The sequence below is a fragment of the Macrotis lagotis genome, chromosome X, assembly GCF_037893015.1.
Source record: "Macrotis lagotis isolate mMagLag1 chromosome X, bilby.v1.9.chrom.fasta, whole genome shotgun sequence".
Lineage (NCBI taxonomy): Eukaryota > Metazoa > Chordata > Mammalia > Peramelemorphia > Peramelidae > Macrotis > Macrotis lagotis.
The window spans coordinates 684,273,778-684,286,728 of NC_133666.1; the positions used below are offsets into that span (position 1 = coordinate 684,273,778).

Genomic DNA, 12,951 nt, shown 5'->3' on the forward strand with positions numbered 1-12,951 from the left:
TTGACAAGAGGGTCACAGAGGCTAGATTAGCATAAGCACCAAAGGCTATAGAGTTGCTACTGTTGATCCACTGGATAACCTTTCCCCCCGCTTCCTTGCTCACTTCCTCCCTCCCTTCTTCTTCCTTCCTTCCTCCCTCCCTCTTCTTCCTTCCTCCCTCCCTCTTCTTCCTTCCTTCCTTCCCTCCTCTCTTTTTTGTAATTGGAGTTGTGACTTGCCCAGGGTCATAAGCTAGTAAGTGTCTGAAACTGGATTTGAATTCAGATCCTCCTGACTCCATATCTGCTGCTCTCTCTAGCTACCTAGCTCCTACCCTGATATCACCCTATGTGGAGGTTTCTTCAGGCACCAGGCCAGTTCTTTGATAGCCAAATTGGGAGTGACAACATGAAATGCCATGCCTGAAAGCTTACCTGCCTATAAGCTTCCCATTCAGCTCAGGGATGACTTTGACCATGGCCTCAGCAGCACTGGGGGAAACAGAGATGATGCTCTGGGTTTCACCATATCCATCTCACCACAACTTGGGGGGCCTGACAGCAGCTCTGGGTTCTCAGGTTGGAAGCCTGTGAGGTCCAGGCCTGGGCTAGTCCTCCTGTGGCCTCCAAGGAGGAAAGGAGAAAGCCGTGGACCTTCATTCCCAACCAGGAGTTCCAGTCTAGGAACTCCTTTCTCTAGATTGGGGATCTCACCACCACCCCTATTCCATGTTGCCCTAATCCATCTACGTGGTGAGGAAAAAAAAACAGAATTCTATAATTTGTGCCATCAATAAATTCACCATATTCAATTTAATGGGTTTTTCTTTTTTTTTTGGTTTTTGCAAGACAAAGGGGTTAAGTGGCTTGCCCAAGGCCACATAGCTAGGTCATTATTAAGTGCCTGAGGTCACATTTGAACTCAGGTCTTTCTGACTCTAGGGTCAGTGCTCTGTCCACTGAACCACCCAACACCCATATTCTGTTTTTGAAAAGGTCTCACATTTTAGTTGTCTCCCAGAGCCTTGATTCACTCTACGTGGCTCTTCATTTTCCAGTCACAAGAGCCATGTAGAATGGGACCCCCTTCCTTGGAAGGTCGGAGACTCCAAACAAAAGAAATGGATGTTCCATGTTACAGATGAGGAAATGGAGGCTCCATGGTCAATGACCCATCCTCTCCAGCATGGCGCTGAAGGGTCGGTACTTGGGTCTCTTGGCTCTGATGCAGATGCCCTTGCCACTAGGCCACACTGCCTCTGTGGGTCTTACATTAGAACAAGATCATCCACGAGTGGATGAGCTCAGCAGAACGCTCACAAACCTGTGCAAATGAGAACAGGAGAGTCGGGTGTTGATTCTCTGTCTCCCCAGGCCCTCACTCCCCCCCCCCCCAAATTGAACAATGAGAGGAATAGTTGAACCTGCCAGGGCTTCAAGATTGTGGAATCTCAAACTTGGCCCTTGTTCTGAAGCAGCAGTAGCTATTATTTGGGCTGAGAAAAACCTCAGCACCCTAGATGTGGCTCTGATGCTGTTTTTTGGTGATCTTGTCAGGCAAAGAGATCCCTCCAGAGGTTTCTGAGAATATGGAGCTCCTCGGGTTCACCAAGGCCCCCCATTTGAGCTCAGGCTCTCTCTGATCCTCCGAAGGTTTTGCCCACAGTCCCAGGGGAAGTGTGTGGCCTGAGAAGACTCCTTGCTGAGTGTGGATGAGTTCTGGCCACAGCAACCCCAGGAGGTCACTTCCATCCTAAAAGGATCCCAGACCCTTGTATCTTGTAGGGTCTGATTGTGCTAACCAAGGCACAGAGTTCTGTCAGAGTGAATGTTTCCTGCTCTGGCTCTCCCCTCCCTAACCAATGACTCCTCTCCTGTAGGTGACTTGCCGGGCAATTGGAATCGGTGCCTATCTGGTGCGGTTGGGACAGCGAGTGATACAGGTGGACAATTCCCACATCATCCTGACAGGAGCCAGTGCGTTGAATAAGGTAACCTCAGCTCATTCAGCTCATTGACGTCTGGGGGTGCAGGTGCAGGAAGGCCAAGGAGGACAGTCATTGCCATCCATCACCCTCCCCCTGTGTCCTGATTGTGGCTCTTTCTTCTCCTATATTCTTCCATTGGTGCTGGTTTCTCTCCACCTTTCTGGTAAGAAGGTTGACCAAGGTGAGTCCAATTAGCATCTTTCCAGGATATCCTGGCAGGAGGTTTTGGGAAGGTGAGGTGGTGGAACAGAAACAATGATCCCTGGGAGGGGCTGAAGGAGTGAGGATGCTCAAACCTGGGAGATGACCTGGGGCAGGGGAGGAATGAGGGCTATTCTACAGAAGAGACTGGGGCGGGGGGGGGGGGGGTGTCAAAGGCAGTGTGAAAGCAGCAGAGGTCATCAGTAAGGAACATCCAAAAGTGGAGGCCATAGCCAGGCTGCTGCCAGAAGCAGGGAATACCTTGTCCTTTCGTAGCACATCAGACTCAGGTATTCTGGCACAGATGAGACAAGAAAGCCCCCAACTCTTGATTCTAAGATTCTATGAAAGAAATGACTGAATTGCAGGCCATGGATTATCATAGCTGAGAGGGGTCTTAGACACTCTTGGGTCTAACCCCTTCATTTTCTAGATGGGGAAACTGAGGCTGAGGGAGAGGTCAAGAATTTTCTATGGCAAGAGTCAGCTCAGGTCTTTTGGACCCCAGGCCCAGCACCCTCATCAATGAGCCACCTTGATTCTTGTGGGTCCCACATATTCACACTCTGACACAGATAAACCAGAATTGGGTGTCATAGTCTAGTCCACCTGATCACCTTCACAAAGCCTCCTGCCATGATGCTTAATGGGCTCATCTTGGTCAACCTTCCACCAGAAGGAGGAATAACCAGTGCCAGTGGAGGGAAGAATTAGAGCGGAAAGGGCCTAGAGAAGTGATAAACTTAGGAACCCCTCAATAGTTTGGGGTGTCCTTCCTCCTTCCCAGCCTCTTCTCTGTAGTCGCCTCCAACCATAGATGTTTCATTCACTATTGGAGGCCATTCAGGCCCTTGGTCATTAGCCTCCCCTTGCTTGTTCTGTGACACCCTATGTCTGAGCTGAATGAAGCCCCAGCTGCTCAGTGAGGGCTCTCTGGGCCAGCTCTATGATCCGAAAGCCAATAGGACAAGCCCGGCAAAGGTGGGTCTGTTGGACGCACAAGCGGTTTGGGGGCTTTGCTGATTTTGACTTTTAAACCAGGTCCTTGGCCGGGAAGTTTATACCTCAAACAACCAGTTGGGTGGCGTGCAGATAATGCATTTTAATGGCATTTCCCACATCACCGTTCCAGATGACTTTGAGGGAGTTTACACCATCTTGGAGTGGCTATCATACATGCCCAAGGTAGGCCATACCCAATAACCTCTCTTCTTTTTTTTTTCTTTGCAAGGCAATGGGGTTAAGTGACTTGCCCAAGGTCACACAGGTAATTCTTAAATATCCAAGGCTGAATTTGAACTCAGGTCCTCCTGACTCCAGGGCCAGTGCTCTATCCACTGAGCTACCTAGCTGCTCCAATAACCTCTCTTCTTAGTGAGTATGTCCACTCCTTCCCCCTCCCCATTCTGGGGAGGAATTCTGATTATTGTGCTAGGAAGCCTGGCTATGATTGGGTGGAGTTCTTGAGGCCAGATCATCATCATCATCATCAGTCCTGACTCCCTTCTCCAGCACCCTCTGACTCCTGTCATCATTTGCAGCTCTGTTCCATTATCCGGTCCCATCTAACCAGCATTTATTGTTTCAGAATAGGAGAGCAAAGAAAGAAGTTGATGCCTAATAGAAGCTTGTTGCTTCATGGGCAGTTCTTCCATGTACATGGAAATGCATATTTTATTGGGTATTTGTTGCATGCAGAGTAAAAGTAAAATAATAGTAGCTAGCAATGTATAGCATTTGAAAGTTTGCAAAGCACTTGATAAAAAGCAATCTTTTCACCAGCCTTGGGAGGCTAAGATGTCATAACTAATGCCATTTTACAGATGGGGACACTGAGGCAGGATTCAGTGACTTGCCTAGGGTCCCACAGCTAGTAGGATCTGAGGTTGGGAGTTGAACTAAGGTCTTCTCGACAAGAGTCAGCTTTCTTGCCATTGGGTCACAGAACTTCCTCTGTAAATTTAAAAACAAATAGAACCATCCACAAGAATGGCACGGTATTTCTTTCTAATTAGTGATGTTCAATTCAATAAACATGTACTAAGCATTTCATCTGCTTTCCAAAGAGGGAACTTTGAGATCACATGGTACACATCTTCAGTGGCAGAGGGCCAGGGACGAGTTTTTCTCTTCCACATCCCTCCCTCTCCTGGCTGACACTGGCTGCTATCTTGGGACTGTAGCATAAACTCAGCCTCTTAGGGCTGAAGTCCCTTCAGATCTTAGATCCAACAGCTGTAGCTATTTAGCAGGTTTGAAAACTGAGGCCCAGTAAGAAAGGGATTTGGACATTTCATTCAAAAGATACAGGTCAAGTTGGACCTAGAATTTAAAAACCAAGAACAAAAACAAAAAACTCTTAATGCCCAAGAATCAATGTTTTTCTTCCATCTACTCCTTTATCCCCACCCCTGGCAAAAGAAAACAAGCATCATAGTCAAACAAAACAGATTCTTATATTGGCCTTGTCCAAAGACATATAAGGTGTTGACCTTCAGTAGTTTTATGAAATGAGAGCTGTAGAGGAAAAAAATAATGAGTTTTCTACCTTAGGTCATAGGATTGTGCCTCAGAAGGAGCCTGGAGAATTTTCCTTCTTCTTTTTTCCATAGGACAATCATAGCTCGGTGCCCATCGTCTCGCCCACTGATCCCATTGACCGAGAAATTGAATTCCTTCCTTCCAAAGCTCCCTATGATCCCCGATGGATGCTTGCAGGAAGGCCTCATCCAAGTAAGCCCTGACAGCCACCTCTGTCTCCCTGCTCAGGGTCCTTTTCTGATCTCTTAAGAAAGTCTGAGGTCAGGACCTTTCAAGGTCATGCCCAACATGGATTGGAGGTGTCCATAGGCCTCTAAACAGAATCAAAAGTTATCCATTGAAGACCATGCCCAAGAAGGCATTGTCATAACTGCCAGATTCTTGTCATTCCCATGGGATTGTGGTGGGATGGGATTTGGAGATCAACTAGTTGAGAGACCTTCTGGCCCCAGAAGGCAGTAGATGATGTGTCCAGGTAGAGATGGAGAAAGGTTCCCCTTTGACACACACACATACACACACACACACACACACACACACACACACACACACAGACCTAAAGCTACGTGTGTGCGTCTAGGTAGAAATGGAGAAAAGTTTCCTTTTGATATATTTATATGAATATATATATATATATATATATATATATATATATATATTTATCCTATATTAGAGTAGAAGTTATACATCATCCATTGATTGTATTGCTGAGTCATTACAAACCTGATGAACAAAAATCTTCAGAGAAGTTGTCCCAGAGAGAGATTTGATGTTCCCTTTCCCTCCCCCCCTTCTCTGTCTCTGGAGAGGCCGGGATTCTGGGAGATGCTTCCTTATAAGGCAGAGTCTCTATACCATTCACATTCCAAACATACCACCCAAGGAAAGAGCATTCCCTTTTATTTTAAATTAAAAAAAATAGTACCTGATATCTGTTTTAGGTTCTTCCTAGAGAAAGGAATCTCCTGCTTGGGTTTCCACTTTATGAAGTTCCCAAATTTGGTGGGAAGATGGTGGGAAGATTTCTGGACTGTGAGGGGAGACCGGGGTTCCATTTCTGACGTGGTCCCTTTTTTCCAAGATTTTATTTATTTTGAATTTTACAATTTTTCCCCTAATCTTACTTCCCTCCCCCCCACCCCGTACAGAAGGCAATTTGCCAATCTTTACATTGTTTCCATGTTGTACATTGATCCAAATTGAATGTGATGAGACAGAAATAATGTCCTTAAGGAAGAAACATAAAGTATAAGAGAGAGCAAGATCAGACAATAAGATAGCAGGTTGGGTTTTTTTTCTAAATTAAAGGTAATAGTCCTTGGTCTTTGTTCAAACTCCACAATTCTTTCTCTGGATACAGATGGGATTCTTCATCACAGTTACCCCAAATTGTCCCTGGTTGTTGCACTGATGGAATGAGCGAGTCCATCAAGGTTGATCATCACCCCCATGTTGCTGTTAGGGTGTACAGTGTTTTTCTGGTTCAGCATTCATCTTTTTGTAAGCTTTGGAGCACCACATTTTTATTTCTCTTCCCTGTGACAGCAAGTAATCTGGTACAGGTTGTGCTTGTATAATCATGTTCCATATATTTCCACATTAATCATAAAAAAATAATCAGAACTAAAGGAGAAAAAAGAACTATGAGAATGAAAGAAAAAAAACATGCCTTGTAGACCATCTTTTCTAACTCTTTCATTTTACAAAGAAGGAAACTGAGTCCCAGAGAGGGGAGTGACTTCTAATGAGTAAGTTGCAGGGCCAAAGTTGGATCCCAGGTCCTTTGATTGTAAGTTCAGGGACCTAGGATCTTAGTCTGATGAGGGGCTAGTAGGTGCTAATGATGATACATGGGGCATTGTCTCCCAATTTTGTGTTCGATTTTCATTCTTTTGGGCAACTTGGGGTAGACTGGGAAGGGGGAAGGGGGAAGGTTAGCCCAATTCTCATGGGAGATAGGGATGCTGCTTCTCAACCCATCACCCGGCCCCAACCTTGGAGGAAGCAGCTCCTACAGCACATCCTTCTCCCCTTCTCATCTCCAGCTATGAAGGGGGCCTGGCAGAGTGGATTCTTTGACCAGAACAGCTTCAAGGAGATCATGGAACCCTGGGCCCAAACCGTAGTCACCGGCCGAGCGAGGTAACCCTCTATGGACAGGAAGCCACTCTTTTTACAACCTTCTCTACCAACTGAAAGAATGACTCCAAGAGATTATTGGTCTTTTTTTCTTGAGTGACTTTTCTAGGAGTGGAAGGTGGGGGGATGAGGATAGCTTATAGGTTTTAAAAGTGATGTGCCATAATGTGCTAGGACCCAGAGGAGAAAAGGCATTAATGATTGAAAAAAATGTCGATTCATGATCTGTCATGGGCTAGGCTCAGATAGGGACAATTACCCTGCCTTCAGGGAACTTCCTTTCCCTCAGGGGAAGATACCCATCAGCGGTGATGGCTTGGGAAGGCAGGCTTGGCTTGTGGGATCCCAAGAATGGCAAGCCAAGCCTTGGATCTGTTGTCCCTAGTCCTTTTTGGGAACAGAGGCAGTATTGGTTGGATGACTGCCAAAAAGAAGAGTGGGGAAGGTGACAGGGTCTCCAGGATGGGTTGAGGCTGGCCAGATGCAGGGGCTTGATGGATCTGTCCCCCTTTAGTCACTCACCAATCTGAACATCTTAGCCCTAGAGGACCAACAGATAAGAGTCTCGAGGGGGTGAATTCCAACTCGGCAAAAAGCTTCCTGATATTCCGATGTGTCCAAAAGTAAGGTTTGCTCAAGAGATAGTGATCTCCCCATCAGGCAGGGTTTTCAGGGAGAGACTGGACAACTGTTTCCTGAATGTTCTATAGAGGGGGATGGCTATTAGGAAAACTTGGCTGGAGTTGCCTCTGAGGCTTTCTGGTTCTGGGAATTCTCTGGGGACTCTCAATTTTTATTCCTGTGTCTTCTCAGCCAGGGGATGGTTTCCCCTGGGCCCAGATTTTCATATTAGAAAAAGTAAACCCTGGTATGACTCTCCCCATTACTTTCCCTTGGAATTTTTTCTAGAAGCCCGGAATACAGACTCCTATGCCCTCCTCTGGCTCTCCCCCCACATTGTCTAACTATCTTTTTCACCACCTCCAAGGAAGATGGTGGCCACAATTCAGTCTCTCTGGTCTCCCTTTAAGAACTAGTAGGGTCAAGGAACTCCACTGCTAATGGGGTGGTCAGGAAGGCTTTCTTGAAGGTGCCCCCCCTACAGTGCCCATTCATCCCCTTCACTATTCTTCTCAAGCCACTGGACTTCTCTGGGCATGTTCTTGTCTTGGTCTTGAAGAAGGTGCAGTGGGTAGAACACTGATCCTGAAGTCAGGAAGATCCTAATTCAAATTTGGCCTCAAATACTTACTAGCTGTGTGACCTTGGGCAAGTCACTTTACCCTGATTGCCTCCCATCCAGGCCAATCCCCAGTCGACCTGATTCAGATCTGGCCCCGGGATCTAGATGGTGTGACTTAGCACTGTCCCCCTCATTCAAATCTAATTCACGTGCTTGTCATGGCATCAACTCTCTGATATCAGAGTCTTCTTTGAGAATAAAGGACAAACATTATTTGTCAGTAGCCTTATTAGAATTGTCCAGGAAGCATCTGTTAGTAAGAGTTAGCACCCCTAACCTCAACCTGGACCAAATAGGTGAATTGATGTCTTCTTTCTTCTGCTTATGAACAACCTGTTACTTAAGATTATCAGTGTGTTTTCTTCCAATAAACTAATTGACCAGTTGTTAAAAAGCATTTAATAATCAAATTCTTACTGTGTATAGAACACTATGCTAAATAATACAGAAGAAAATTGTTTTAGGTAAGACCCAGTGCCAGCCTTCAGAGAGCTTAGTCTCCTTGGCACAGCTCCTGTGTCGCCCTGCCATACCTGCAGGCCCTGAGATACTTCGAATGTAGATGTAGAACAGATATATGGACTGAGACCAGGTCAAAATCTCCCCATGTCGAGCATGTAGTGGCTCTCAGAACACCCTCACCCAGCAGACTTGTGTCTTGCAGGTTGGGGGGAATTCCTGTTGGGGTGATAGCTGTGGAGACGCGCACTGTTGAGATGGTGGTCCCCGCTGATCCAGCTAACCTAGATTCGGAAGCCAAGGTGAGTGTGGGAGGAAGGAGGGAAAGCTCTGGAGAGGTCCACTGAGGGGAGATGGGTGGGAGGGAGGGGCCAAGGGTCATTTTAGTCTCTGACATTTTTCCTTAAAAAAACTCAACCTCCAAAACAAGGCCTTTGGCGTTATCCTCTGGGGGCTTACCAACTTCATCTTCCCCATCTTGGTCCCTCTTTCTTCAATTTAGGTCTGTCGAAAGCCAGGTGTATGATGTTGCCAGGTATGGTCAGATGACCAGGGAACATAAGATCTTTCCATGAACAGCTCTTGCCTGGACTTTTAAAATTGCACATCAATCATACAGCAAGCCAACAGGGGTTTACTCTGTTAGCCAAACACTGGACTAAGTTCTGGGGGTACAAAGATAAAAGCCAGGGGCAGCTAGGTGGCGTAGTGGATAAAGCACTGGCCCTGGAGTCAGGAGGACCTGAGTTCCAATTCGGTCTCAGACACTTAATAATGACCTAGCTGTGTGGCCTTGGGCAAGCCACTTAACCCCATTGCCTTAAATATATAAAATTAAACAAAAACAAAAAACAAAACAAAGATAAAAGCCAAGACAGCTTCCTCCCTCAAAGAGCTTACTAAGGGGGGGAGACGGTATGTACACAGTACATGTAGGTAGGTACCAGAAACATTCAAAGAAGTTCCCGGATGATCCTGGAGGAAAAGGGCCAGGTCTGGTCTGGGAAAGGCCTCTTAAGACAGGGGTCCCCTGAGGGCTTTTCAAGGAAGCCAAGGGATTTCAAGAAGAAAAGGGAGAATCATTACTTCAAACAAAAGGCTTGGTGATGGGAGATGAAGTTTCATTTCTGTAGAGCAGCAAATAAACTAATATGGTGGGACCATGCAGAGGCAAGTCCTGTGTGAGAAGACTGGAAAATGCTGGGGTCTGTGAGGATCCTGAGATGCTAAGCAGAAGAGCTTATATTTGATGTCATGGACTCCAGTGACTTGAATTGCAGGATCGACAGTCATAAGATCATAAATTTAGAGTTTGAATAGACCTTAGGAGCCTTCATTTTACAAATGAGAACAGCAAGGTGGGCAGTGCTAAAGTGACTTGTCCAATGGCTCTCAGGTAATCAATTTGAGGTAGTATTGGAATCCAGATCTCCTGACTTCACTGTCCCATGTATCCCATCATTCTGTTGGTGATCAGATTCACACTTTAAAAACAACACTTTGATGGCTAAGTAGAGGGTGGGTTAGAGGGGAGAGAGACTAGGAGGCTGTCCTCTAGTCCAGACAATGAGGATCCAAATTAGAGTGCTGCCGGTGTGGTTGGAGAGAAGATAATACCTAGGAGAGATGCAGTAGTGCCATCTTGGAAATGGTCAATCAGAGATTGAAGGCATCCAGGAGGACTCCTGGATTGTGAGGCTGGAGGACTGGGAGAATGGTGGTGCCCTTGACTGTCATGGGGAAGATAGAAGAGAGAAACCTCCTGGGGGGGGAAAGATGATGAGACTAGTTTGGGACAGGATGAGTTTGAGTTTATAATTTCCTGTAGAAATTAGTGATGAGACTGGAGCAGAGGAGAGAGGCTACATCTCTTTAACACCTGCATTAAAACAACCTGCCTTGGGTTCTCTCTGGTATTCTCTCTACATTGACTCATTTAATGATCCCATCAGCTGACATGGGTACAGAGGTTATCTCAATGTAGGTGTTTGCCAGATTTGATCTCTCTCTGCTCCAGCCTCACATCACTAATTCCGGTGGGAGATTATAAACTCAAGGTCACCATGGACAGCTGGGCCCAGGGGCTTGTTTGTTAATCTTGTTTCCCTCTGGCATCAAGGGATGGGCTTTCCCATTGAGCTCATGTAGGTACATCCACATCTAAGCCAGATTGGGCTCGGCTCTCCTATTTAGAATTTTCCCCAGGGTCTCCCTCCCTAATTCTCAGCCATCTGACCTGAAGTCTTAGACTCTATAGAGGAAAAGGTTAGATAAGCCAGTCTCAGGTTCACATCCATGCCCTCATGAGGCTCATAACAGAGGATATGAGGCGAGTTTGACTGGCAGAGGAGATTGTTTTTGTGATTTCACATCAGAGCAACAATTCCACATGCAAAATAGAAGAGAAAGAGGATTATATGCAAAGCTATAAGTTTAGATTATGAAGCATGTGCTTTTCTTTTTAAACATAATAAATTCTGCATCTTATTTTCAAAGTTACCTGGGTTTCCTGTGCTAACTTCATTCTATTCTCTTCTGTTGATTTTTTTTTATGTTGTTGTCTTTGTAAGGCAATAGGGTTAAGTGACTTGTTTTAGTGTTTTATTTTTTTAAATTTTTTGGGGTTTTTTTTGCAAGACAGTGGGGGGGTTAAGTGACTTGCCCAAGGTCACACAGCTAGGTAATTATTAAGTGTCCGAGGCCAGATTTGAACTCAGGGGCTCCTGACTCCTGCTTTATCCACTGTGCCACCTAGCTGCCCCACTTCTGTTCATTTTTACTCAATAGCTTTCTTTTCTCACTTTCTCTTTGCCTTTTGGTAACTCCTTCATTGAAAGAAAGAAAGTAACTTGCATTATGTAGTCAAGTAAAACCAAACTCCAAGGGTTTTTTTACCATTTACCATTTTTAACATTGGGGAAGAATAGAACCATGCTGCTTCTGATGCTGCTGGGGATGGTAATGATGGTGTGGGGGATGGTGGTGATAATAATGATAACATTGACGATGATGAAATTGGCATTATCTATGATGATGTTGATGAATATGGTGATATTGGTGATGATGATGATGATGGTGACATTGGTGTTAGATGACAGCGATGGTATTGATGATGGTAATGATGATGGTGATGGTGATACTGATTATGGTGGTGATGGTTAGTGGTGTTAGTGAATGATAGTGATGGTGATGGGAATGATGGCATTAGTGATGATAATGGTGATGATGGTGGCGGTGGTGGTGGTGATGAGGGTGATATTGATAATTGTTGTGATGATGGTAATGGTGATGATGGTATTGCTAATTCTGGTGGCATCTCTCCATTCCTACAGTGCTGGTAGAGAGCTAATAAAGAAATAACTCCTCATCAGAACTCTCCACTTGCTATTTCTTGGGGAGTAGCATAGCATGTTGGGGAGAACATTAGAATAGCGGTCAGGGCAGCTAGTGGATAGAGCACTGGCCTAGAAGTCAAGAGGACAGGAGTTTGAATCCAGTCTCAGATACTTGACTCTTACTAGCTGTGTGACCTTGGACATATCACTTAACCCTGATTGTCTCACATCCAGGGTCATCTCCAGTCGTCCTGATCCAGATCTGGAGAAAGTGAGGCCGGTGGCTTAGCACAGCCCCCCTCATTCAAATCCAATCCATGTATTTGCCATGGTGTCACCTCCCTGATGTGGTGGTCTTCTTTGAAAATGAAGGAGAAACATTATTATTAGGATAGCAGTCAAGACTCTTGGGTTTCTAGAACTTGCTAGTCCTTGCCACTTATTAACCCAGTGATTTAGGACAAATAACTCATGATAATACCAGCTTCACAGAATTGCAGGAGGAGTAGATGGAAAATTGTGTGAAAGTGCTCTGAAAAGGAAAGAGCTGTGCAAAGATCTAAATGTCAGAACGCTAAACATTTAGTAAGACCTACTATATCCTAAGCACTGGTCGAACACTAACCAGTCCTTGTCCTCAGACAGATTACCTTCATCAGGAGAGGCAACGAATATGTCTATGAGAATATACAAAATAAATACAAGATAACTAGGGAGGGAAGGCTTTGGGAAAGATGTTATTATAGAAGGAAATGGGGGAGTCTCAGGTGGTGGAGTTGAGGAAGGACACCATTACAGCCATGGCCACGTGAGGGCTGACAGGAAGGGCAGCTTGGCTTACCTGCAGTGTGTATGAAGGGGAGCCATATGTGACCATGCTGTCACCAGGTTGGGAAGGGTTTTGACTGCCAAGAGGGGACATTCACATTTGCTCCTCAAAGCAATAGGGAGCCACTAAACCAGAGCTTGAGTAGAAGGATGATGGAGTCACATCTTTGCCTACTGAAGACCACTTGGGCAGTTCTATGGATGGTGGCTTAGAGAGGGGAGACACTGAAGGCAAGGGG

General features: G+C 45.6%; 1 protein-coding gene across 8 annotated transcripts in view; it reads left to right on the forward strand.

Moving 5' to 3' along the window:
* ACACB (acetyl-CoA carboxylase beta) overlaps nucleotides 1–12,951 on the forward strand; it is a 119,335-nt gene that overhangs the window by 97,202 nt on the left and 9,182 nt on the right. For all 8 annotated transcript variants that reach the window (XM_074206099.1, XM_074206101.1, XM_074206105.1 and 5 more), the window contains 5 exons: nucleotides 1,859–1,969; nucleotides 3,209–3,352; nucleotides 4,780–4,900; nucleotides 6,754–6,850; nucleotides 8,755–8,851. In XM_074206099.1, the coding sequence (XP_074062200.1) occupies nucleotides 1,859–1,969; nucleotides 3,209–3,352; nucleotides 4,780–4,900; nucleotides 6,754–6,850; nucleotides 8,755–8,851 (570 nt within the window). The remainder of the gene's footprint in view (nucleotides 1–1,858; nucleotides 1,970–3,208; nucleotides 3,353–4,779; nucleotides 4,901–6,753; nucleotides 6,851–8,754; nucleotides 8,852–12,951) is intronic.